This window comes from Carya illinoinensis, chromosome 14, assembly GCF_018687715.1.
Source record: "Carya illinoinensis cultivar Pawnee chromosome 14, C.illinoinensisPawnee_v1, whole genome shotgun sequence".
Taxonomy (NCBI): Eukaryota; Viridiplantae; Streptophyta; class Magnoliopsida; order Fagales; family Juglandaceae; genus Carya; species Carya illinoinensis.
The window spans coordinates 2,623,847-2,649,936 of NC_056765.1; the positions used below are offsets into that span (position 1 = coordinate 2,623,847).

Genomic DNA, 26,090 nt, shown 5'->3' on the forward strand with positions numbered 1-26,090 from the left:
AATGTACAACTTTATTCATAAAAACAATTCGTATATATATATATATATATATATATAATGAATTTTGACAACTTCGAGCAATAATATATACACACACATATATACGAAGATCAGATGAATTAAGCATGCAGAAGTATATGCAGTGTAAAACAATATATATATATATATATATATGGCATACAGTAAAATATATTAAAATTGTATCTATTAGAGTCACATTAGAACCATTAATATAAAAATCATATAAGAAGTATTTTTTATTTTCAAACCATATGGAATCAATCTCATACATCAGTTATCCTTATCAATTAAAATAGAATATATATAATACTAAATATTAAGAATATATATACATATATCATCTTAATATATGTATTTATTATATATATAAATATAAATATATATATATATATATAACATCTTGTACTAAACATTAAGAATATTCATGAGGATATATATGAGTAACAACAATTAAGATTTGATGAGATTTTGTAGATACCAGCAATAATTATGCCTTGTGGAAGAGGGAATAAATTAGTTTGAAGACCAATTCAAAAGCAAAATGTGACATAGGATTAGTCATGATGAGTTGGAATTGAACATGTTATATTTTTATTTCTCTCGTGATTGACTAGCTCGTGCTAAAGGGAGAAGAAGCCATGCAGGACTAAGCTTCAGAGTTGACTTTTGACCTAGTACTTTTATGATTGCTGTTTGCTTTTGGACAAAAGTGTTTGTCTTTTCCCCCTCTTCAGGAGGTCGAAGTTACCGGGACAAAGCACTGGCTCTATATATACGTGCGAGAGAAGAACGGAGGCCAGGAGTACTAAGACGTCCGGTACTTTCAGCTTTCAAGTTTCAAGCACTACAAAGCATTTCTTCCCAAGCAAAAACTCGTAGGTAATTCCATATTCTCTCATTTTACTTAATTTGTTATGCATATATATATATATGAAAGGTTTTGGGATAGAACATGTTTTACATTTTGCACTATCTATATATAATATCTTCCAACTCTCACTCTTAATTTTCTTAATCAAATAATAATTATGATATGCTTCCAAGCTAGTGTTTGGCCCTTTCAATATTGAAAAGTATATAATTGACGGGGCAAAATTCATGTTACTTGTTTGTAACGTTCACTAGGAAAAGGAACTTGAGGAATGGAAAAGATGGTCTCATGGCCAGCATCCGCAGCCAATGATTCCATTAAAAAAGAAGAATGCAAAGAGCTGATCATTGACATTCCACTGGCCCTGGAGCCTCCTCGTTGGCCTGAGTGCTGCATCTACAGAGTTCCCAAGAGACTTCGCGAGGTCAAACATATGGCCTATACCCCTCGGCTGGTTTCTATCGGCCCTTTTCATCACTGTATGAGAAAAGAGTTGAAGGACATGGAGATTCAAAAACTCAGATATTTAAGAGATTTCTGTTATCGTACTGGAAAGAGCATGGAGAATCTTGCATGCATCATCGAGCGCAACGAAGTGAGAATCCGGCATAGCTATTCAGAGAACTTTCTACTCGGAAGTAAAGAGTTTGTAAACATGATTCTGCTGGATGCTATCTTTATACTTGAGCTCTTCTGGAGGAAATCTGAAAAATCAATGGCTCAAAAAGATTATATATTAAGTCAACCCTGTATGGAACGTGGTATACGGTATGACTTGCTTCTGCTAGAGAATCAAATTCCTTTTTTTGTTCTCGAGGAGTTATACTGTGGTGATCAGCAAAATGAAGCTGGCCTGCAAAATGGGAAACTCCAAGAACAACTGCTCATAAAAAAGGATATTCTTGTTGAGTTATCATGCAGGTTCTTTCGTGATCTTTATAGTGATGAGCAGCCAGACCCCAAGATCGGTGAAGTAAAGCATTTCACAGATTTGGTGAGACGCTTTTTCCCTCCACCCAAGCCAAAACAAAAAGAAAATGAAAAACATATTAAACACCTATATACAGCAACAAAACTTGCAGGGGCAGGGTTGAAATTCAGGCCAGTTTCAGGAAGGAGTTTACTCGAAATAAAATTTCTGGAGAATACATGCTTAGAAATCTTCCCGTGCCTCAACCTTTCATGGCTCTTGGCTTGCTTACCATGCCTGAAATCCACCTGCTTGTCACGTGTGCAACGTTTTCTGGAAATCCCAGCCCTTCGTGTTGACGACAAAACCGAAGGTCTTTTTCGAAACCTGATGGCCTTGGAGCAGTGCCATTATCCATTTGAAACTTACATCTGTGATTATATTGTACTGTTGGATGATCTTATTACAACTAAGGCGGATGTAGGGCTGCTTGCTGACAAGAAGATCATTGTTAACGAGTTGGGTTCCAACGCTGCAGTGACGGATCTGTTTAACAAGCTCGGCCATGAGATTGAGAGCAATGGAATCTTTTACTTGGATCTCAGTAAAGAGCTTGACGGGTACTACGAGAACAGTTGGAACCGTGTCGTGGCAACCTTAACAAGTGTGTATTTCCAAGATTTTTGGAGAGGCACTGCTACTATGGTTGGACTTATTGTCCTGGCTCTCACTTTGTGGAACTTCGCTAGGCTCCTTCGCAAGTAAATTTTATAGCATTTTCCTTTTGGGAGTTTATAGGTAGCATTGTTTTAGCATTTGAACCGGAGAGTCTGTATTGCAACAAATAAAGATTTGTGCTGTACGTGTTATGACCAGCAAATAAATTAGCCACAGTGCTTGCAGCTGGCAGTGAATGTACTAATGTTCTTTGGAGTCCAAGTCTTCTTCGAGTCAAAGAGTCGTAAAATTTCATATTTTAAAAATTAAATATAAAGTCACTTAGTACTGGAAGAAGTCAAGACTGATAATTTAAACAATACTATATTGTAAACCTTAGTTTTGCCCTCTTCGTTAGTGTATTTTATTTTACTTATTTTTTTAATCATTAAATTAAAGAAGTAGTAAGTTTTTGTTATTAAAAAAATATTTGAAAAAAAGAGAAAAAAATACAATTACACTAGTAACAACTTTGGGAGCCAGAATGATCGATGGGGCTGAGTAGTAGCACCCCCTTGTAATCTGTACAGCTTATGGCAAACATTTTAATTATTTTACTAGTCAAAATATTTTATATTTTACATAAAATAAATAACATCCATAATTAAAAAAGTCTTTACCATAATTAAGAGCATATTAATATTAATCAATGGATTAATATATAGCAACTTCAATTTCTTATGTCCGGTAGCCATTTCACAACAACCCAAATATATAAGATCAACTTGCTTATTGCTGTTCAATATTTAGTTATATATATATGTTTGTATATATGTATGTATGTAATTAATTATTTGTCTTTAACAGATGCAAAAGCATTGACGTTCGGCGGCCAAGACATGCCAAAAGTTAAAAGGAATATCGTAAAAAATAAGGTTCGGTTTGGCCACGTGATAATTCTTGAAATTCTTATCAGAATTCTTATTTTATCTTTATAAATTTTTTAAATTTTTATATAAAATATAATAAAAAATTTAAATTTTTATTAATTTTTTTAAATTCTAAAATAATTATAATATTAAAATATAATATTTTAATCTTTTATTTAAAATTTAAAATTTTCATCTGATCAATATTAATTATTAATTGGCCAAACCGAACCTAAATAAATAAATATCCAGATCCAATAAAATAATTTCATTTCACACCAATTCAGCCCCGTGCTTAATTTTATATTATTCTTGGTTTTAATTGATTACCTCCTAATGGATCCAAATAGATACCAATTCAGCTCGTACATTTAACGTCGGAAGTAATGCGGTACTAGTGAAGCCTGTTAGCATGGGACAAGGCCCGACAACAAGACAGGCCCTACGCAGGTACAGTAAGAAAAAGAGAAGAATCAGTGTTTTTAGTATTGTACCGTACCGGTCAGGTAAGTACTTCTTTCGTATTAATTGAAATATCGGTTGTATCGGTCTATATTTTGATTTATACCAATTTGCATATCAGCTTGTACCGGCCAGTATTTCGACCTTTGTGTTTTTCTTTTAAAGTTATAATATCATTTTTTAACTCTTAATTTATATCAGACTATTTATAATTTATATATACATATGTATTCATATATAATTTATTCATATATAGATTATTATTTTAAAATATAATTTATATATATATTTATATATATAATTTATTTATATATCGACTATCTCGAAACGGTACACGAAATGATACCGGTATCGAAATATTTCGTTTCAGTGCTTTGACAGGTACGACATCCGGTACGGTATTCAAAATATTATTAAGAATAATTAGAGAATAAAGATACAGTGTTCTGTTAAAGAATAAAGAACTGGTTCTTGTGTTGGGGATTGCAATCTGCATGAGGCGTTTTAACCATTTTTACCAGCTAGGAGTTGTTGAATGAACTGTATGTTTTGAGTGAGCCCATGCTTACGAGATAAAGGTATTTAGCAATAAGAGTAATAATACAAATAAAATTATTTTTACAATCTTTTATATAATCGTATTTTAAAATAAAGGTTTTATATAAAATGATATTATTTTTACAAATTATTCTTCATTTAAAATATAATTGTATAAAAATTATAAAAATGATTATATATCTATCATTTTTTTTTTTTTTTGTAGCAATACTTATAAGGACTAGCATGATATGGTAAATAGTTGAAATGGCATCATGATTGAAGCTAGCTAGTAAATTATGGTTCTCTAAAATAGAAATTGGGAATCCTTTCTTTTCAATTATCTTCGCTGCACACGTTATACATCGAAGGTGATCTTAACATGACTACCATCTTGAAGGGAACTAGGAATGGATAAAATTAATGTAATATTTAGATGGCACCAGCGAGGCATCATCGGCACCCATGGTGTTGCCTAGGCTCGATACTAGGTTGAGCCACACCTCTAAGGTGGTCATTTGGTTGTTATCTTTTTTTTTTTTTTTCAAAATAAAATTACTTTATTTTATATTTTATAATATAACTTTTAAGGTTACTTAAGTTTGAAACTGGAAAATGGATAAAGTACAATTCATTTGTAGTTTGGCCGTGTGATTGTCAAATTGCTGGTTTGGAGATGATTGCGAATTATGAGCACATGCTTGCGTTATACCATATATATAATTAAGATATAATTATTAGCAGTTTTACTAGTATTAAATATAAGTTATAGATTCTCAATATGTGTATAATATATATATATATATATGATCATATAATGAAATAATTGTATATTTAACATATATTTTATTTCATACTAAAAAATAATGTTGGAGTCGATCTGATGTCTCAATCAGTCGTGGGGAACTGGAAAGTCACGGGTGAGGAGATCCAAAACAATCGTTAATTATATTAAAAATGAAATACTAATTGATATATGAAAAAGACTTATAATATATTATAAATACGTTAGATTGTAAATTTTTTTTATATAAAATAAATCTAATATATTTTAAAATATATTTAATTTATAAAATAATTTTATGCAAATCCAAACTGAACTGATGCGAGGGATTCGGATCTAAGTTCTATGTTGATTGTACCGAACTATCTTAAAAAGATGATCTAAATAAATATAAAAAGAAAAGCTTAATATCTTTCTTAGATTGAGACAATACCTATTTGTTTTTCTCCAAATCATTTGTTCATTTTTTATTTCTTATGAAATATATCATTTCAAATTTTAAAAGTGATTCTAATTTTAATTTTGGACAAATTTTTGGTAAGATTATTATTTAATTACGTATTTCTTTTTCAGGCAATAATTTATGTTTTTCATTTATCTCAAATTCTGAATAATTCTTATTTTATATATCAATAATCAATATTTTTCAATCAATATTTTATAAATAATCTTGAATTTGAATTTTATAAATAATAAATATTTTATTTAAAAAAAATTCCTCTTTATTTTGCATCTTTTCTCAATTTCAATTTTTAATTTATGTTGATTAACTAGCAATCAAAATAATTATTATTTTGTCAAGTGTCATAATTATATATATATATATATATATATATTTGTTTTTTTAAACCTACCACTTCATTTCACGATTAGTTGGATACTGAATTGAGATCAGATAAGTTGAGATCAAAGTTAAAAGTAAAATAATATTGTTAAAAGATTATTTTTATTTTGATATTTGAAAATGTTGAATTGTTTATTATATTTTATTTAAAAATTTAAAAAAATAATAATGATTAGATAAGATAAAATAATTTTAGTACCCAAACAAGGCCTAAGAAGTCTGTTAAGTAGGAGGATCATTATTTGGAGAGTGATTTCTATTTATGCTTATTAAATAATTAATTAATAATGCAAATGATTGTTAAAAAACTTTTTTTAAAAAAACTCATATTTTATTATATAATTTTGCAAAATCTGTACATTTAGTGTATGTCGAACAATAATTAGTAATTTAGTATAACATGTTAAAAGGATATGAACGTAATTAAAATTAATTTATTTTTATTTTACAATTTTACAGTAAAATTATAGTTTTAATCGTATCAAATTAAAAAAAAAAATTATATCTTTGAAAAAGAAATATTTAATTAAATAATTGCAGAAAAGATGTGTAACAGTAATATTTATAACTTGGACAATGTTAGAATAACAACCAAATGTGTCAACCAAATATGTACATCAGTATAATAAATTTTTTTAATTATTTTTTAAACATTTTTAACTATTAAGAAAAAATAAAAAAATTGTAAATTTACTAATAGTTGCTTTCTTAATCATAAAAAAATAAAAATATAGACATAGATACATTTAATGAGTATATTTGACCATTTTATCATTTTTCTTATAATTTTTGTTGCTAGATCAGTGGCACACAGGCTGAGTGAATGATAGCTATCAAGATCCTCCCTAAACCTTTTGATTAAGTAACTATTTTAAAGTTTTTGTTAAGGCATAACTTCTTTTATTTTGAAAATGAAAGACACTACACAATGTTGTGAGATCTTCAAGTAAGAGATAAATAAATAAAATGACTCTTATAATACTGATTATTCATTTAATATTGTTCAAAATATTTTTACTGAAAATAATAAATATCGTAAAAATTATTTTATTTATCTATTTCTCTTTTATTATCGCCTTAAATTTAATTAGTTTAAAATTTACAAATAACTTACAGGTTACCCACCGTATTAAAAAAGATAAATGTGCAAATAAGGAGTTATGATATCTGTTGCTACAGTTGCACGCACACAGGCTGGCTGAATAGACTCGAGCTTGAGCTTTGTTTCACCATCAGTGGACAAGTACTAGTCAATGAGGTCGTACACAATCTCATTTAATTTGCGAAGAAGACGTAGTTAAAATGACATCACCCTGAAAACCTCATTCATGATCAATAACATTGATTGAACATCCAACAATCAAATTGTGTGGATGATACTCTCCTCCAAATCAAATTTAATGAATGATGGTATTTTTATTAAAAATAAAAATAATATATGAGAGGTTACAATTATAAAATATTAAAAAAATAATCAATTATATTAAAAGGGAAATATTTGATACATGAAAAAAGAAATTATAAAAGATTATGTTATAAATTAGTTCGGCGAAATACTGTATTAAATTATAAAATTTTTTAGTATAAACGATTAAGAATTTGTTGTAATTTTACGATTTCCTTTTAACAAATGATTGTTAATCTAGCATTGTCACATATTACAACTAAAATACTATTTTTTGAAATAAAATGTTAAAAAATAAATAAGAATATTTATAACATTTGTTGCTACAGTTGCATGCATACAGGCTGGCTGGATAGACTTGAGGTTGTATCACCATCAACGGACAAGTACTAGTCAATGAGGTTGCACACAGTCTCACTTAATTTGTGACGAAGACGTCGTTTAAAATGACACCACCAGATCAAAACCTCATTCATGATCAATACATTGATTGAGCCCTCCAACAAACAAAATGTGTGGATAATACTCTCCCGTAAATCAAATTGTGGGAATCTCCGGATTAAATGTGATCTTTCATTTTTCCAACTGTAGAAAATGATAGCGGCAAATGACACGAAGACACTTGTATTTGAACTCACCATCAACCGGCGTGTTCCAAGAAAAATCCGGGCACATATATTTTATAACAGAAATGTTACACATAAATTTAAAAGAATATTAATGATAGCCTTATCCTCATTCTATAATTTTTTTTTATTTTAAAATTTTTATTTTACTGAATAATTAAAGAAATTATTATTAATGAAGTTGAATATTTTTAAAAAAAATTTCTTAATGATTAAAAATATGAAAAAATACTAAAAATATTATTAATGAAGTTGTATATATATTTAAGTCTATTTTAAATAGTGAGTTGAGATGGTTTGTGAATATAATAAGATATTTGAGTTGAGATAAGATAGGTTAGAAATGATTTGTATTAAAATATTTTGTGGAGTTTTAGAAAAAGAGGAAAAAAAAATGAATAAAATATATTATAAAGTTAAAAATTATTAATATTTAATATTGTTTTTGTTTTGGGATTTAAAAATGTTTAATTATTTTTTGTGTTTTATATGAAAGTTTGAGAAAATTGTAATAACTAGGTAATGATTAGATGAAATAGTTAAAAATTTAAAATCAAAAAATATTTATATTTATAGTGTTTGAATATTGAGATGAAATGAAATGAAATAGGATAAGATAGAAGCATCTCTCTATCCACCAGGGCTCATAGTAACTATAGTGTGACATGGCAAACAAAACTTTGAAAAGTTTTTGCTTATATATATAGACATATATATATATATTATTCCTATTAAATTAATTAAGATATTCTACTGGTTACCCCTCCACCACATATTTGTTAATAAAAATACAATCCATTTTTTGGGCATATATTTATATTTTTTTTAATGCTTCAAACTTTATATGAATTAATATAATTAGCAAATCCTCATTCACACTCCTACATATAAAAAACACAAACAATTTATAAAATCTGAGACTATAACATACTGAATTGATTAAATTTAAATTATTTGCTTGAAAATATAGTCAATTATATTAAAAAAGAAAATACTTGAGACATGAAAAAGAATTATAAAAGATTATGTTATAAATTACTTTGTATAAAATAACTACGATATATCTTATTATATATTTTTAATTTTTATAATTCTACCACTTCACTTCATGATTAAGAATTAGTCTTAATTGTGGTATTCTTTTTAAGAATTAGATACCCCATATATATATACACAGAGAATAATGCTACTTACCATCTCAATTTTTATTATTTTAATTATCTTAATTTTTATATTTTTTTATTATTTTATAATGTAATATTAGATAATTAGATATTATTTATTATATTTTACTTATAAATTCATAGTCTAAATATGCATATTAAATGTTAAAATAATATTTTTTTGAATTTAAATGTTAAAAATAAAAGTAAAAATGTTTAAAAATAATATTAATATTGATTAAATAGTTATGTAAGAGTAATGCTTATAATATTTGTTGCTACAGTTGCTACAGTTGAAAAGTCTTGGGCTTGTTTCACCATCAAATTAGCGAAGAGGACAAAACCTCATTATTGCTTGTCTAGCGAGGGTGATGTCATCATCCTGAAAAAACCTCATTAGTGCTTGTTTAGCGAGGGTGATGTCATCCTGTCATTAGAATGACATCATCCTCAAAACCTCATTCATGATTGATCAATACATTGAGACTGTGTGGCTTATGCTCTCCTATAAATCAAATCGCCTCAACCTCCCTATTAAATATGGTCTTTATTTTCCCATACTGAAGAATGGAATGGAGGACACATGATCAGCAAGGAAATAAAAGATTGGGTACGTTGGTCGAGTAGGAGCTGTGAGACTTCCGGTACGTACTTACTTTCAAGCATATATATTAATTTCTTGCAGCCAAAATTTGTAAATTCCTTTTATTAATCTTCCATTTTTTCAGTAGTCTGTTATTCTTATTCAATATTTGTAAAATACTCTGCTATTTGAACGGTTGAACCTCTAATTACTAAGTACATACTGCTAAATTAATTTTGAATATTCTAAATTAATATGCATCTTCAGTTCTTTTTTTTTTTTTTTTTAAGAGTTAAAACTCAGATCTGAATAATCTGATTATTCGTTTTAGAACAAATGATCCCTAATACTATATAGATCATATTTGAAGGTATAAGATGTCAAAATTCATGATCTTGCTATATATATACATATATATCTTCTTTATTCATGTCACTAGGAAAAGGAACTTGAGGAATGGAACAGACGTTCGTCTACACTACAGTACACCCAGACGATAAGCTGCGCAATGATAAACACAAGCTAATTGAATGGAAAGGGCTGTTTATTAACAGTGCCAATCATTCCAAAAAAAAAAACAGAAAATTTGAATGCAAAGAGCTGATCATTGACATCGATCAACCGGCACTGGAGGCTTCTCACTGTCCTGATAACTACTGTATCTACAAGGTTCCCAAGAGACTTCGCAAGGTCAATAATATTGCCTACACCCCTCGACTGGTTTCTATCGGCCCCTTTCACCACCGCAGTGAAGTGTTGAAGGACATGGATATACAAAAACTCCTAATTTTGAAGAATTTCTGTGTTAATAATGATATCAAGAGCATCGAGGTTCTTAAATCCATCATCAGGCCCAAAGAAGAGAAAATCCGTAGCTGCTATTCAGAGACCATTCTACTCAGCAGTGAAGGGTTTCTAAACATGATTCTATTGGATGCTATTTTTATACTTGAGCTCTTCCGCAAGAAATCTGAAAAAGATTCTAGAAGCTCAAAGGCTCGAAAAGAAGATTCAGAAAGCTCAAAGGCTCATAAAGAAGATTCTGAAAACTCAAAGGCTCATGAAAAAGATTTTGAAAACTCAAAGGCTGATCAAATAGATTATATATTAAGCCGACCGTGGTTGGAATGCGGCATACTGCATGACCTGCTTCTACTTGAGAATCAGCTCCCTTTCTTTGTTCTCGAGGATTTATACCAAAAAGGGGAACCCAGTAAAGATAAACAGAGTGATCTTCTTAAGCTCTCTTGTTCCTTTTTTGGTGATCTTATCTATTATGTATACGGTTCGAAGCCAAACTCCAAGACGTGTGGTGATCGTGTAAAGCAGCCTTTCATCGATGGTTTGGTAAAATATCTTTACCCTGAGGCGCCCCAGAAGAAAGTAGAAATTAAGCATCTCACAGATTTGGTGAGACGTTTTTTCTATCCACCAAAAACAGAAGGGCAAAAATTAAACAGGTGTTCCACGTGCTTGAGGAAAATAAAGCCAAGTTGTTGCTGTTCACCTGGCCAAGAACAAGAAGAAGAAAATAAAAGAAATAATAAACACCTACGTGGTACCGCAACAAAGCTTGACGAGGCAGGGTTGAAATTCACTAGGCCGGGTTCAAAAACAGATTTACTTCAAATACAATTTCCGGAGAATGAATGCTTAGAAACGTTCCCGTGCTTCAATCTCTCATGGCTGTTGTCTTGCTTACCCTGCCTGAAAAGCAATTGCTTGGAACGCCGTGTGCAACGTTGCTTGGAAGTCCCACCCCTTCTGTTAGACGACAAAACCGAAGGTCTTTTCCGAAACCTGATGGCCTTGGAGCAGTGCCATTATCCATCTGAAACTTACATCTGCGATTACATTGTGCTGTTGGATGATCTTATCACAACTAAAGAAGATGTAAGGTTTCTTGTTGAAAAGGAGATCATCGTTAACGAGTTAGGTTCCAGCGCTGCAGTGACGAAACTGATTAACAACCTCGCCCTGGAGATTGAAGAAAGTGGAAACCCTGATTACGAAACGCTCTGTGAAAAGGTAAATGATTACTACAAGAGCCCTTGGAACCGCCTGGTGGGAATCTTGACTGGAACATATTTCTCAGACTTTTTTAAAGGCACTGCGACTGTTGTTGGAATTATTATCCTGGTTCTCACTTTGTGGAATTTCCAAAGGCTCGTTAGATTGAGTGCTAGAAAGTACTACATTTGAAGCATATGTGTTACGTAGTGTTTGTTGGAGTGCTGGCTCATTCATAGGATTTTCTAAATACTTTTATTCCGAAAGTTTATGACTGTTAATTTAGCATCGATCAGTGGAGAGAGTCGGTCGGTCTATCTGTATTGATGCAGCAAATTAAGTTCTATGCTCTGTACCTGTTATCAGCAAATTAAATAAAGCCAGATGTTGCTGCACGGCATTGAATGTATGTACAAATAATATTGTCTTAAATAGTATTAAAATGATATTTTCCAACTTAGAAATTTACTTACATGCAGGAAGAAGTTAAAACTTAAAAAACCGATGGAGTTATTTTTAGATATATAATTTGCAGTGTAAGTGTACATGAGCCCATGCAGCAAAATGAAGTGTTTGAAGTTCCATTTCAAAACTGCTGCTCTCAAACTCCATTGTGCAGTAGAGGTCACTGTACTTGACCAACTTCAATGAGAAGTATTATAATCATTAAAAGATTTTATAAAATAAACCCATCAATTAATATGATTGCATATCATACATTCGATCTACTTTATAATAAAAATAATTTTACAATCTAAAGCACCATATCAAATCACCTCAATTTATAAATTTATATTTGTGAGATTTCTTTGTGATTAAATTATTTTTCAAAATTTGGATCTCTCCATTTTAAATAAAAGATTTATTATATTTTTCATTATTGTACTTGTTGATAAATTGTTAATGACTAAAATACTTCATATTTTAATTTAATTGGAGATTATAATCAAATTTCGGATGAATTAAAAATATCATTTTCGCTTGTTAGTTGTGCCGAGAAGTTTTTTTGTCATAATTAAAAGTACAGAATTCAATGAATTAATAGCAGTGGAGCATATAATTATACACACTGCTGATTTAAGATGAACGTGCTTATGAATAGTACTGTCCGGTTGACATTTGATCACGACTATAGACACCTTTGGATAATGAGATGTGACAACAAACCAAAGATCTCCAGCTCATCCATGACTCACGGTTCCAGCTCAGCAATGCACAATGACAAGGATAGCAACCAACTTGAACTACAAGAATCGTCCAGAAGCATTTCTTCATAAAATTCTGTTGTAAATTCTCTTTAAAATATTCTGGTAACTCTGCTTGTACAAAGGGAATATTTTCTGTTATCACCACCCTCTGCACAGCTAGCTATAGGCATCACACACATGTCATGTTTGTTAAAATGCCAGACCATTCTTGGCAGTCTCAGCTCTATAAATAGAGCATTGTGTAAACATTTAATTGCAATGAGAAATGAATATTTGAAAATATTGTTTAACATGGCATCAGAGCCATTCGAAGACTAGCGTCTCCCATGGCTGAAAATCCTTCTCTTGTCAAATCATCTTCCTCCAACCCACCCGCTCCTTCCCTTCTTTCTCATCTTTCTCAGCTTCTCTATGCTAAACTCACCAACGACAATTTACTGCTATGCCGCACTCATATGATACCTTATCTCAAAGGTCAGCAGCTATTCCACTACGTGGATGACTCTGTCCAACCCCCTCCTCGTTTTCTCCAGGATAACACCACCCCCAAGCCAGAGTATCTCAACTGGACTCAAACCGATCAACTTATCCTTAGTGCCTTAATTTCCTACCTCTCAGACAATCTCATCGCCCAAGTTGTTGGCCATACTACTGCCCGAGGTGTTTGGGCTGCTCTTGAAAGACTTTTCACTTCTCAATCTCATGCACGTATCATTCAATTGCGTTATCAACTAGCCACAATCTCAAAAGGGTTCCAGCTCTATTTCCGATTACTTTCGTAAGGTAAAACATTTATGCGACACGATGAGTGCAGCGGGTTTCCCTCTTTCATCTCCTACCTTCTCGCTGGCCTAAATGGTGACTATGATGCCTTTGTGACCTCTGTCACAGCTCGTATCGAACCCCTTTCCCCCGAAGAATTATATGGCCTGCTACTCACTCATGAAAATCGGCTCTCTCACTCCACTCATCTACCTACTCCCAGAAATTTCTCGACAAACTTCACCTCAAATTCTCCCACTCGTGGCCGCGGTTCCAATCATAGTTTCCCCTCTCGAGGTGGATACCGTGGTCGTGGCCGAGGTCGCACATCCTCTGCTCCTCCCCAAAAATTCTCCTCCTTTTAATCTCCCCCACCACACAACAAGCCAACTTGTCAAATATGTGGCAAAGTTGGTCACCTTGCCATAAATTGCTACCACAGGTTTGATCATGCCGTTCAAAGTGACCCACCCAAAACTCTCAGTCTCTCACAGCTCACTACACTACCTCATCTTCATCTCCCGACATGTCCTGTTACCCCGACACCGCTGCTACAAATCATCTCACTTCCGACTTATCAAATCTCAACATTCAATCCTCTCCTTGTGGTGGTACTGATCAAATTAGAGTTGGTGATGGAAAAGCTCTACCAATTGCACATATAGGTGACTCTGTTTTTCCTACATCTTCTACTTCATTTTTTCCGAAAAATCTGCTGCATGTGCCGCATATCACTAAGAACTTAAAGTATTTACAATTTGCAAGAGACTTCTTAGGATGGGCCATTTTAAAGTATTTACTATGAATTGCGGACAATAACAAGAAATAAAAATAAAAATAAAAATAAAAAAATATTTACAAATGAGATAAAATTATAATATATATATATACTAGTTAGGGCTTAACGTGCCATGCACGTTTGCTTAATTCGAAGAATAGGAAAATTGTGCCTAAACATTAACTTCCCCGTAAAAGCAAATGATAGCAGAAATAGATTCAAAAATTTGATTATTACGTGCAGTAGGTAATAATAGGATAAACTTGCCGCTGATAACAAATTGGATCCAATTAGGTTACATGTCACTCCAGAATGAACAATAGGATGGAAAGAGGATGCAAAACCGATTGATAGACAGTGTAATGGACAGATAGATAAATCTTGATATCGGTAGGCATTCATTAAAATTCACTAAGTTGGTGAGAAATGTGAATGGATACTGTTCATAAAGTACCAAGTGAAACATGTGATATACGTGTCAATTATTTTATATTCAATATGTTACTAACTGATGTTCATGCAGAAATTAAATACATATTGATAAGCAGCAACTCTTATATGTTAAATGAAGTGATGAGGACGTGCAGTGCATGTGCTATTAAACGGTGCCGTCTCAATTAAAGGATGGAAATGAAGGAGAACCGTCTGATTGGGTCACGTGGTGGAATTTGTGCTTCATGTATATATATGAGTGTTTTTCGTGTTAGGGCTAAGTGAGGTTAGCCATTTTGTGCATTGTGGACGTCAGAGAGATTGAGTGAATCCGAGAGATAGAGAGAACTAGGGTTTTGTCGAGGGAAAAGTAGAAACAATTCTTGTGGCTATTCTTGGCTCGATAGTGGTTTAATCTTGTACATTGGCACATTGGCTTTGTAGATTCATCAATAAAATGATCTCTGAGGCTGTTCCTGCCGTGGATGTAGGCCATTAGGGTCGAACCACGTAATCTCTTTGTACTTTCTGTTTCCTTATTCTTTTTTATATTTCTTGTTGTTTTACAGTTTAATCTTGCTTATCTTGTTATCATTATCTTATCGTATTGTATTTCTTTGATTGAGTTTCGGTTTTGGATCTTTAAGTTCAATAAGGATTTGGTTGTATTCATAACAAGTGGTATCAGAGCTTAGGTTCTATATATGGGGACCACGAAATTTGATGTTGAGAAATTTACTGGGAAAAACGACTTTAGATTATGGAGAATTAAGATAAGGGCTCTGCTAGTCTAACAGGGCTTGCAGGATGCCCTCACCTGTGATAAAAAGGGCTCTTCCTCGAAAAAGAAAGGGAAAATGGAGGTCCAAAGGAACATTATCCAAAAGGCACACAGTGCATTGATTCTTTCCTTAGGAGATAAGGTTTTGAGGGAAGTAGCTAGTGAAGAAACTGATGCTGGTATCTGATTAAAGCTTGAACATCTCTATATGACAAAATCCTTGGCTGACAGACTATATAAGAAGACTAGGCTATATACTCTTAAGATGACTTCTAGAACTTCGATAGGAGAACATCTGGATACTTTTAATAATATTATATTAGACCTAGCTAATATAAATATTAAGGTGGAGGATGAGGATCAAGCAATCCTTTTACTAAGTTCTTTGGACTCCTCATACCAAGACCTTAAGGAGACCATGATGTATGGTAGAGATACAATATCTTTAGATGAAGTGCAATATGTACTTCATGCTAGGGAATTACAAAATCAAGAGAATACCCAACAAGAACATGGTGAGGGCTTGTCTGTTAGGGGAAGACCAGAAAAAAGAGGCAAGAAAGGCAAAACTGATAACAAGAAAAGTAGGTCTAAGTCTAAAGGAAAACAGTTAAAATGTTTCCTATGTCACAAAGAAAGACATTTCAAGAGAGATTGTCCTAATAGGAAAACTCACGTAGGAAACAAGAACAAAGAGGATGAGGATGTAGTAGTGGTGTTAGATGGGTATGATAGTGCTGAGGTACTAAATATTTCTGAAATAGGCCAAGAAAAAGAGTTGATTTTAGATTCAGGTTATTCTTTTCACATGTGTCCCAATAGGGACTGGTTTGAAAGCTTTTCTGAATTGGATGGTGGGCATGTAATTTTAGGAAATAATAAATCCTGTAAGATCATGGGTATTGAGTGTATAAGACTAAAACTATATGATGGGATGGAGAGACTTTTGAAGGAGGTCAGATTTATACCTGACCTAAAGAGAAATTTAATTTCTCTTGGTATGCTTGATAATTCAGGTTATTCCTTTAAGTCTGAATCAGGGGTCCTTAGAGTCACTAAAGGTTCACTCACAATTATGAAAGGGATTATAAAGAATAGCCTTTATACCTTAGTTGGCAAAACCACTGTAGGGGAAGCATCCCCTGTACAAAATGAAGTTGAGAAAAAATCTGTGCTTTGGCACAGGAGGTTAGGGCATGTTAGTCAAAGAGGACTTTTAGAACTTAAGAAATAGGGCTTGCTGAAAGATGCAGACCTGGACAATTTACCTTTCTGTGAATACTGTGTCTATGGAAAGGCTAAAAGGGTTAGTTTTAAAAGGGCAACTCATATGACTACTCAGACCCTAGATTATGTATATGCTGACCTTTGGGGACCTTCTAGAGTAATTTCTCATGGTGGAGGGAATTATTTTCTCTCCATCATTGATGATTACTCTAGAAAGGTGTGGATCTACATACTTAAACATAAGAGTGACACCTTTGGAAAGTTTAAAGAATGGAAATCCTTAGTTGAAAAACAGGTAGACAAAAAATTGAAAACCTTAAGAACTGATAATGGGTTAGAGTTTCTGTCAACAGAATTTAATAATTTCTGTCAAAAGGGGGGGATTCTAAGACACAAAAATGTTAGAGAAACACCTCAATAGAATGGTCTAGCTGAAAGGATGAATAGGACCATTCTAAAGAGGGTAAGATGCATGTTGTCAAATGCTGGGTTACCTAAAACCTTCTGGGCTGAAGCTGCTGCCACAGCTATCCATTTAATTAATAGGTGTCCATCTTCTGCTATAGACTTTAAAACACCACAATAAATGTTGATTGGGAAACCTCCCAGTTATGATTACCTTAGAATTTTTGGGTGCATAGCCTATGCACACTCAAAAACTGATAAGTTAGACCCTAGGGCCCTAAAATGCATTTTTGTGGGATACCCTGAGGGAGTCAAGGGGTATAAACTATGGATAGACAAACCTGGTAGAAATAAATGTATAATTAGCAGGGATGTGATCTTTAATGAATCCCAAATGGCTCGTGTACAGAATATAGAGGTAGAACAAAGACCTGGAAAAACTGAGGGAAATGTACAGGTTGAGGTGGAGAGAAGAAACACCTCAACAGATAGTAATACTGGGGAAGTCAGTAACTCTGAGGACCCAATCTCAGAGGACTTAGATAAACCAGGTCCTGACTCTTACATGTTAGTAAGAGACAGGAAGAAAAGGACTATAAAACCACCTATTAGGTATGGTCATGCAGAGCTTAACTCTTTTGCTTTGACTATTGCTGATGAGGTCATTTATCAAGAACCAAGGACCTATAAAGAGGCCATTGCAAGCAAGGATGCTACCAAGTGAATACTTGCTATGCAAGAAGAAATGGAGTCTTTAAATAAAAATAAAACTTGGGATTTAGTTACAAAGCCTGTTGGGGTTAAGTTGGTTGGATCCAAGTGGATATTTAAAAGGAAGGAAGGCATACCAAGGGTAGAAGGTACTAGATTTAAGGCAAGATTAGTGGCTAAATGTTTCACTCAAAGAGAGAGAATAGATTTTAATGAGATATTCTCTCCTGTGTTTAAGCATAGTTCTATTAGATTGCTTTTATCCTTCATTGCATATCATGACCTGCACTTAGAGCAATTAGATGTAAAAACTGTTTTTTTATATGGAGAATTGGAAGAGGTAATTTACATGCAACCTCCTGAGGGGTTTATAAAAGACCTTAACTCTGATCAAGTGTGTTTGCTTAAAAAAATCTCTATATGGTTTAAAACAATCACCTAGACAATGGTATAAGAGATTTGATACTTACATGTTTGAAAATGATTTTAAAAGAAGTTGTTATGACAGTTGTGTTTATTATAAGGATGTTAATGGAATATTAATATATTTGTTGCTGTATGCAGACGATACGTTGGTAGCATGTAAAGATCCTGATTTGATTAAACAGTCTAAGTGTATGTTAAAATTTGAGTTTGATATGAAGGAACTAGGACCAACTAGTAGAATTTTAGGAATGGATATTACAAGGAGTAGACCAGAGAGGTGTCTGTTCCTATTTCAAAAAAATTATGTATCTAAAATTCTTAAAAGATTTGGTATGGACCAAGTTCAACCTGTAAGCACACCTTTAGGTCAACATTTTAAGTTGTCCACTACTCAGGCCCCACAAACAGAAATAGAAATGGAGTTTATGCATCAAATTTCTTATGCTAGCATGGTAGGAAGTGTGATGTATGCAATGGTCTGTACCAGACCTGATCTTACCTTTGCTGTCAGTGTTATTAGTAGGTTTATGAGTAACCCTAGTAAGGCACACTGGCAGGCTATTAAGTGGCTATTAAGATACATTTCTGGAACTACTGTTTTGGACTTGAAATATGGGAATAATGTTAAAGAAGGTTGTGAGTTAGAAGGTTTTGTAGATGTTGATTATGCTGGTAGTGTGGATACTAGAAAATCTTTAACAGGATATGTTTTTACTGCTTATGGGGCGGCTATTAGTTGGAAGTCAAATTTGCAATCTGTTGTAGGTTTGTCTACAACAGAGGCTGAATATATAGCTATGACAGAAACAATAAAGGAAGCCATATGGCTGAATGGTATATCACATGAATTAGGTATTTTTAAAGGAAATATAACTGTACATTGTGATAACCAGAGTTCAATATATTTGGCTAAAAATCAAGTATATCATGAAAGGTCTAAGCATATAGACGTTAGACTTCATTTTGTAAGGGATGTAATTGAGTATAGAGAAGTTGGAGTGGAGAAAATTCCAACTGAGGAAAATCCATTAGATATGATGACTAAGTCCTTGCCATTAGCAAACTTCAGACACTGTCTGAACTTAATTAATATGCGAACTGTTGGGTATCCCTTAGTAGAGGGACATAGCAGGAACAACCAAGATGAGAGTAGAATAGGAATGATGAATAAAATATTGTCAAGGTGGAGAATTGTGATATATGTGTCAATTATTTTATATTCAATATGTTATTAACTGATGTTCATGAAGAAATTAAATACATGTTGATAAGTAGCAGCTTTTATATGTTAAATAAAGTGATGAGGACGTGCAGTGCATGTGCTATTAACGGTGCCATCTCAATTAAAGGATGGAAATGAAGGAGAACCGTCTGATTGGGTCACGTGGTGTAATCTGTGCTTCATGTATATATATGAGTGTTTTTCGTGTTAGGGTTAAGTGAGGTTAGCCATTCTGTGCATTGTGGCCATCAGAGAGATTGAGTGAATCCGAGAGATAGAGAGAACTAGGGTTTTGTCGAGGGAAAAGGAGAACCAATTCTTGTGGCTCTTCTTGGCTTGATATTGGTTTAATCTTGTACATTGGCACATTGGCTTTGCAGATTCATCAATAAAATGATCTTTGAGACTGTTCTTGCCGTGGCTGTAGGCCATTAGGGCCGAACCACGTAATTTCTATTTGTACTCTTTTTTTCCTTAATCTTTTTTATATTTCTTTTTGTTTTACAGTTTAATCTTGCTTATCTTGTTATCATTATCTTATCGTATTGTATTTCTTTGATTGAGTTTCGGTTTTGGATCTTTAAGTTCAATAAGGATTCGGTTGTATTCATAACAAAACAATACAAGGTTAAAACAAATGATAAATTTATACAAGTTTAGTGAATACGCAAACTATGGCAATTTAAATTACAGTTTTTTTAGCCAACAGTATATGTCATGTTAAGCGAGTAGAAAACCAAGGAAGTAGGTTGCACAGTTTGGTGGAAATGAATATTTAATGTTTTTGTTGGTGTTTCATTGACGAGATTGATGGATAGGACGTTGCTTCTCTTATGGTGTTGCTATTGAAGCTGATCTACTTTTGCACCAAGGTGGATGACACATTCCTTTTCTGAAGCTTCTATTGCAATACTTTTGGAGATATGGTAAATGGGCCTGCATAAAATGAAGTTAGATCCTCAATATGGTTATTGTTGTTGTCTGTTAGGCCAGACAAAACAGTGTGAAGAAAAGGTATAAACACAAACAACTGCCAAACTAACTCTCTAGGAAGTAATTAAATGGAATAGGCAATGTGTCTTCCTAAACAGAGCTGCAGCATCTTGGTTCTCATCTTGATAATCCTTAAATCCTCCCTGCATCCCCCCTCCCCCCAACACACATGGTAAGCTTTGAAAAGTGTAGGTGAGAAGCTGCACCAATTCCAATAGGCCATGTTGTCTCAAGAACCTACATGATCACCTCAACTCAAATAACTGATATTTTTCTTTTTATTTTTTGTGGTTGAGAAGACAAAAGTTCAACATGCTATAAAAGCTTAACATAATCACACAATAGCTTGGAGAGTTGCATTTTCCATTTTCTGAAAACAATAGGGAACCAATACCAGGGTATGAAGAATGGGAAAGAAAATGTTTGCCCTGACTTCAGGAGGCATCCATATTAAATCCGATGTTCCATCACATCTTGGCCTAATTTACCAATCTTTGTTTTAAATCCGAACACCCTATTGTGGCATTATATGTTTTTAAAATGTGAATGGAAATGGCTATAAACATGCCAACAAAACCCAAATATTATATTGCATAGGATCCATCGATAATCATAACAGAAATGTTGCAAAAAAACTTGAAAACCAAAAATCTAAAAATCCTTACATAAATATACCATTCACAAACAACATTAAATACCAAATACCATCAACTCATCAAACCCCAGCATGCAACAAAAGAAAAAAGAAAATGGACACAAACCATTTAGCACCCAAAATTAGAAAAGAGCAATTGAGCCAAATCATTGAAGAACTTACTATAGCTTGCAAAAATGAAAACAAAGAAAAAGAAATGTATAAACCTTGGAATAGGAACCAACGCCATAGATCTTGTCCAACTCAAAATCCTGAATAGCAAAACTCTCTTGGAGTGCCTTGCAAGCAAAGTTTTGGATCTCTACACATTCCCACCATTGGAAGACTTCCTTTGAATTTTCAACTTGGAATCAAAATTCTTCTCTAGAATTCACATCAATTCAGATCATATGAGCATGTTTGTGATGATTATATAATTTCGGAAGCATTGAGAGTGAAAAAAAAAAAATAGTAGACTACTTTAAGCCCAGAAGCAGAAGCCAGAAGCTCAAGCAACCGAATATTCAGTCAAATACGAAGAAAAACTTGTCCAAAAACAATCCCAATTTTTTCAAATCAACTATTAGTTCAATCATGAGAACAAATAAGAACAAAGACATTTCAAAATTCCAAAAAAAGAATGAAAAATAAGTAAAATTCAATGAAGTCCAAAAATTATTTGCCAAAAATCCTTTCCCACTTCAACCACCCATAAAATAAATCAAAATAGTTATAAGAACACTAATAAAAAAACTTATTAGTAATAAGAACACTAAATAATCTCATTGAATTCTAGTGGTTACAATGGTTCCCCATCATCCGGTATGTCCTCAATAATGGTTCTAGGTTCATTATTCTTTTCTATAATTTATATACCACAGCCCTTCCAAGATAGAGAGGTTAAAAAATAGGGAGAAAAAGAAAAACGAATCAACAATACAAAGTCACTAACCTGAGAATGAAGGTTCTCTGTTTTATTCAGCAGAAGCTCAATCTTTTCTTCATGGACGAGAACCTATACAAAAAAATTGTTAATAAAAATGAAACAGCAACATAGTTCCATATATATATATATATATATAGAGGCTTCTTGAGTTTAACTGACAAAAGATTCTATCAAAAAGAATATAACCTTGGTTCATTATTCTTTTCTATAATTTATATAACACCGCCCTTCCAAGATAGAGAGGTTAGAAAATAGTAAGAAAAAGAAAAACGAATCAACAATACAAAGTCACTAACCTGAGAATGAAGGTTCTTTGTTTTATCCACCAGAAGCTCAATCTTTTCTTCACGGTCGAGAACCTACACAAAAAAAATTATTAATAAAATGAAATGGCACTATAGCTCTAAACAAAAAAATTAAATAAATTAGGCTTCTTGAGTTTAATGGACAAAAGATTCTACCAAAAAGAATATAACCTTTGAAATTGACATTTTTTTAAAAGTCTTTGCTGCATACATATAGAAGAGAAAGCACATATAGAAGAGAAAGCAACACAGCCTTACCTTCTTTATATTTTCCATCATAACTCTTTTGACTTCCAAAACCTGAGCTCTCACTTTAGCCAACTTGCTGATCTTTGGATGATCTACACAATATTGCACTTGCTCCTTCAATTTGGGCCTAAATCAGCGAGACCAAAATTTTGGCATTAAAGTAACTTATAAAATTTAAAATGCATATCCTATTTTACAGCAATAATATGATACACTTCAAAAAGATGAAAAAGGGATAAACAAAAGAAGAGGAAGAAGAAAAGATTAGCCAAAGTCCTTGTTGAGGCTATTGGCAACTGTTGTTGCAGCTTTTCCTCCACCATTTCTCTGGGTGAAATCCTCCTTGATTCACTCAAGGAAGACAATTGGAATCTGCCATTCTTTTTATTCTAGAAAAATTTACTCCCTATATTTTCTTCACTTTTTATTTAAGTTAAGAAGCTAGTTGCGGCATAAAAAGAAAACTGAGTAACTCATCCTATATGCAGGTCTACATGATTTAAGTATTTTGAATTAAGCTTAAATGCCTAAACCCCAATTTATCAATGAATGATATTGCATAGTCAATGTTTTTCATTCTCATATAAGGGGAAAGAAAGACAAGCATATATTACAGAATAAAAAATAAAAAATTTAAAGAAAACTTTGAGCAACAAGGACTATATCCAATCTATGGTTTTCAATCTTAGTTCTTAAGGCTACACTATAAAGTACATTACATTCTGATTTTATGGGAACAAACTTTACATAACAATTTATGACGCTTACTACACATTTGAATAGAAAACCTTTCAACAAAACATACCTCAGATAAAAGCTTTGTATGATCCATATCATGGAGATCCAAAAGCCCATCACCAAAATCACCCCAAAACTCCGGAGAATAAAATACCCATCAGATGTAGCTACCACACTTGAAGTTTGGGCAGTACGCATGTATGGCTCAAAAGCATAAAAAAAGAAAAAGAAAACAATATTAGCACATGAAAATAAAGCCATCCTAAACTAATCAACAGGATCCTATTGCATTGAAGAACTGTGGTTGTGGCAGGTGTGATATCTTGTTTTTACGTGTATTTTTATTGAATGAGTATTTTTAATTTAATTAAAATATTGGTTCTTTTGCTTTAAATTTATCAAATTTTAATTGAAATTATTTAGTTGTGAAATTTATTTGATGTGCTTTCTTAATATTAATTATTGTTTGTGTTTAAATTGCTCTTTAATTTAATTTATTTTATTTTTAGATTTTAAATTTTGTTATTAGATCTTACTAATTATTTATTTTATTTTAGCTAGATATTGTATTTAAATTATTTTTTTCAATTTATTGCTTTTAAAATTATTTTCATTGGATCAATTTCTTGGCCTAAGATATGAGAATTGAACCTCATTTCTTTTCCCTATCTTTTATTTTTCACTTTTCCTTTTTTTCTTTTTCCTCTTCTTTTTTTTTCCCTTCTTCCTTATCTTTCTTTACATTTTTCTCTTCTGGTTTCTCTCTCTCCGCACGACCCACTTCTCCTCCCTCTTCCATCTTTTTTTTTTCGTCCCACCCCAGCCGTTGTCGTTCACCTCTGTGACTTACACCGCCCCCACCATCCTTTTCCTCACTTGTCGGCGCACCTACCCACCAAATCTCAGTGCCAACGAGCCACCGTTAAGCCGCACAAGCTCCTCTAAGCCGCGACGTCAAGTGCTCTAGTGCTGTCGTCACACAACCTCCAATCACTATTTCTTCACCACTTCATCACCAATCTTTTGCCGACCTAACTTACCCATTTCCAAGTCCGATCCGTCGCCGGAGCAATCACCACAAACTAAAATCCGATTTGGCCATTTTTGACTTCCACCTCCATTTTCACCTCCACCCACCACTTCCACTAGCTTCACAAACAGCTCTAAGCCATTCACTATCAATTTCAAGTTTTAGTTTGTTTCTATTCAAAAGTGGATATTTTATGACCCAAGGCCACAGTGTATTTTACACTGTTACATTGCCTTTCCACCACTTTTTGCAGCTTCTTGATCATTCAAAAAATATTTTATAGCCCTGCAGGTATTTTCCAAACCTCTTTTAAGATTTAAATATAATATTGCTTTAACAATACACTGTGTTGGTTGGTTGTGCCGAACTGAGTCCGAGGAGTCGGGGGTTGGATGGATTGGAGGACGGAGTTATTTGTATGTTAGTTGATGTTGGAATTTATTGGTTATGTTGTGTCTTGTTGTATGCATTGCATGGAGCATGCATCTTCATGTTTGTAAATGGAAAAATGGATTTTTTGCATAATGGCATGCATGTACTTGTGTTGGATATCGAAAACTGAGTTTTCACATGTAAATAGATTTTTAGGTGCGTGTGTATCACGACCCTAAGCCGAAATGAGACATTATCTCAGTGGAGCTCCTCTAATCACTCGAGAGCGTAATATACTAAGTGACATTCCCTGAGTTGTCGCTGGGCGGCAACTGGATCGGACGGGATGGTAACGCTCTCAAGCAGACTCTGTGACCCATCTGCTGGCGGGAGCTAGAGTATGCTTTGCTACATAAGCGCTGGGCGCGGAACTGGGCGTCGCTCATTATGAAGTCACACGCATAGTAGTTACCCATGGTATGACGAATGGAGTTAAGGTGTGCAGATGACTCCTAGGGGAGATCATGGTGCATACGGTTAATAAAAATGGATATTGAGTTGAGAATTGGATTTTGGTCCATTTTCTAAGAAAATGGCCAAGAAATGTTTTAAAGAAAATATTTTGGGCCAAACGTGATTTTTGGCGTGAGCTGGAAAAATAATTTTTTTTTTTTTTGGGAAATGTTATTTTCGGATCTCATGCATATGGCATCCTATTCATGCATAGTTTTAAGGTTTTAATGTATTTCTATCTTGTGGGTGTTTATATTAGTACTTACCTGCGGTACCGTCTTTAGTATCGTAGATTTTGATGCGTATGAGGAGGCGGCTCTGCCGGATGACTGATTTGGAGTTGCTTGTAGTATTGTAAATAATTTTCCTTGCCTTTATATTATGTATTTTGGATTTGTGACAATATTGAAACTTGTAGTATTTTGATACGCTTGTTTTAAGTGAGTTTGTATTTAAACAAAATTCTGATATTTAATAGACTGACTTTTGTTATCCTGCTGTTTATATTTTTGTTATACACTTTCGCTTGCACACACACTTGATACTTGACGATGAG

At 32.9% G+C, this 26,090-nt stretch overlaps 3 protein-coding genes across 3 annotated transcripts; all 3 read left to right on the plus strand.

The window, feature by feature from the left end:
* Positions 1 to 770: 770 nt before the first annotated feature.
* Positions 771 to 2,747, plus strand: LOC122295025 (UPF0481 protein At3g47200-like). The gene is made up of 2 exons (XM_043104030.1): positions 771 to 900; positions 1,147 to 2,747. The coding sequence occupies exon 2, from the start codon at positions 1,164 to 1,166 to the stop codon at positions 2,565 to 2,567; it is 1,404 nt and encodes a 467-aa protein (XP_042959964.1). The 5' UTR covers positions 771 to 900; positions 1,147 to 1,163; the 3' UTR covers positions 2,568 to 2,747.
* Positions 2,748 to 9,709: 6,962 nt separating this feature from the next.
* Positions 9,710 to 12,202, plus strand: LOC122294456 (UPF0481 protein At3g47200-like). The gene is made up of 2 exons (XM_043103201.1): positions 9,710 to 9,853; positions 10,232 to 12,202. The coding sequence occupies exon 2, from the start codon at positions 10,249 to 10,251 to the stop codon at positions 11,992 to 11,994; it is 1,746 nt and encodes a 581-aa protein (XP_042959135.1). The 5' UTR covers positions 9,710 to 9,853; positions 10,232 to 10,248; the 3' UTR covers positions 11,995 to 12,202.
* A 1,134-nt stretch (positions 12,203 to 13,336) lies between these two features.
* On the plus strand, positions 13,337 to 14,137 carry LOC122294677. The gene is made up of 2 exons (XM_043103591.1): positions 13,337 to 13,718; positions 13,902 to 14,137. The coding sequence occupies exons 1-2, from the start codon at positions 13,337 to 13,339 to the stop codon at positions 14,135 to 14,137; spliced, it is 618 nt and encodes a 205-aa protein (XP_042959525.1).
* Positions 14,138 to 26,090: the final 11,953 nt, after the last annotated feature.

Excerpts from the sequence above, each read along its gene's own strand:
- LOC122294456 (XM_043103201.1), top strand. The coding sequence starts at position 10,249 with ATGGAACAGACGTTCGTCTACACTACAGTACACCCAGACGATAAGCTG.
- LOC122294677 (XM_043103591.1), top strand. The coding sequence starts at position 13,337 with ATGGCTGAAAATCCTTCTCTTGTCAAATCATCTTCCTCCAACCCACCC. Across the intron at positions 13,719-13,901 it reads CACTTCTCAATCTCATGCAC|CTCGTATCGAACCCCTTTCC; the intron begins GTATCATTCAAT and ends CCTCTGTCACAG.
- LOC122295025 (XM_043104030.1), top strand. The coding sequence starts at position 1,164 with ATGGAAAAGATGGTCTCATGGCCAGCATCCGCAGCCAATGATTCCATT.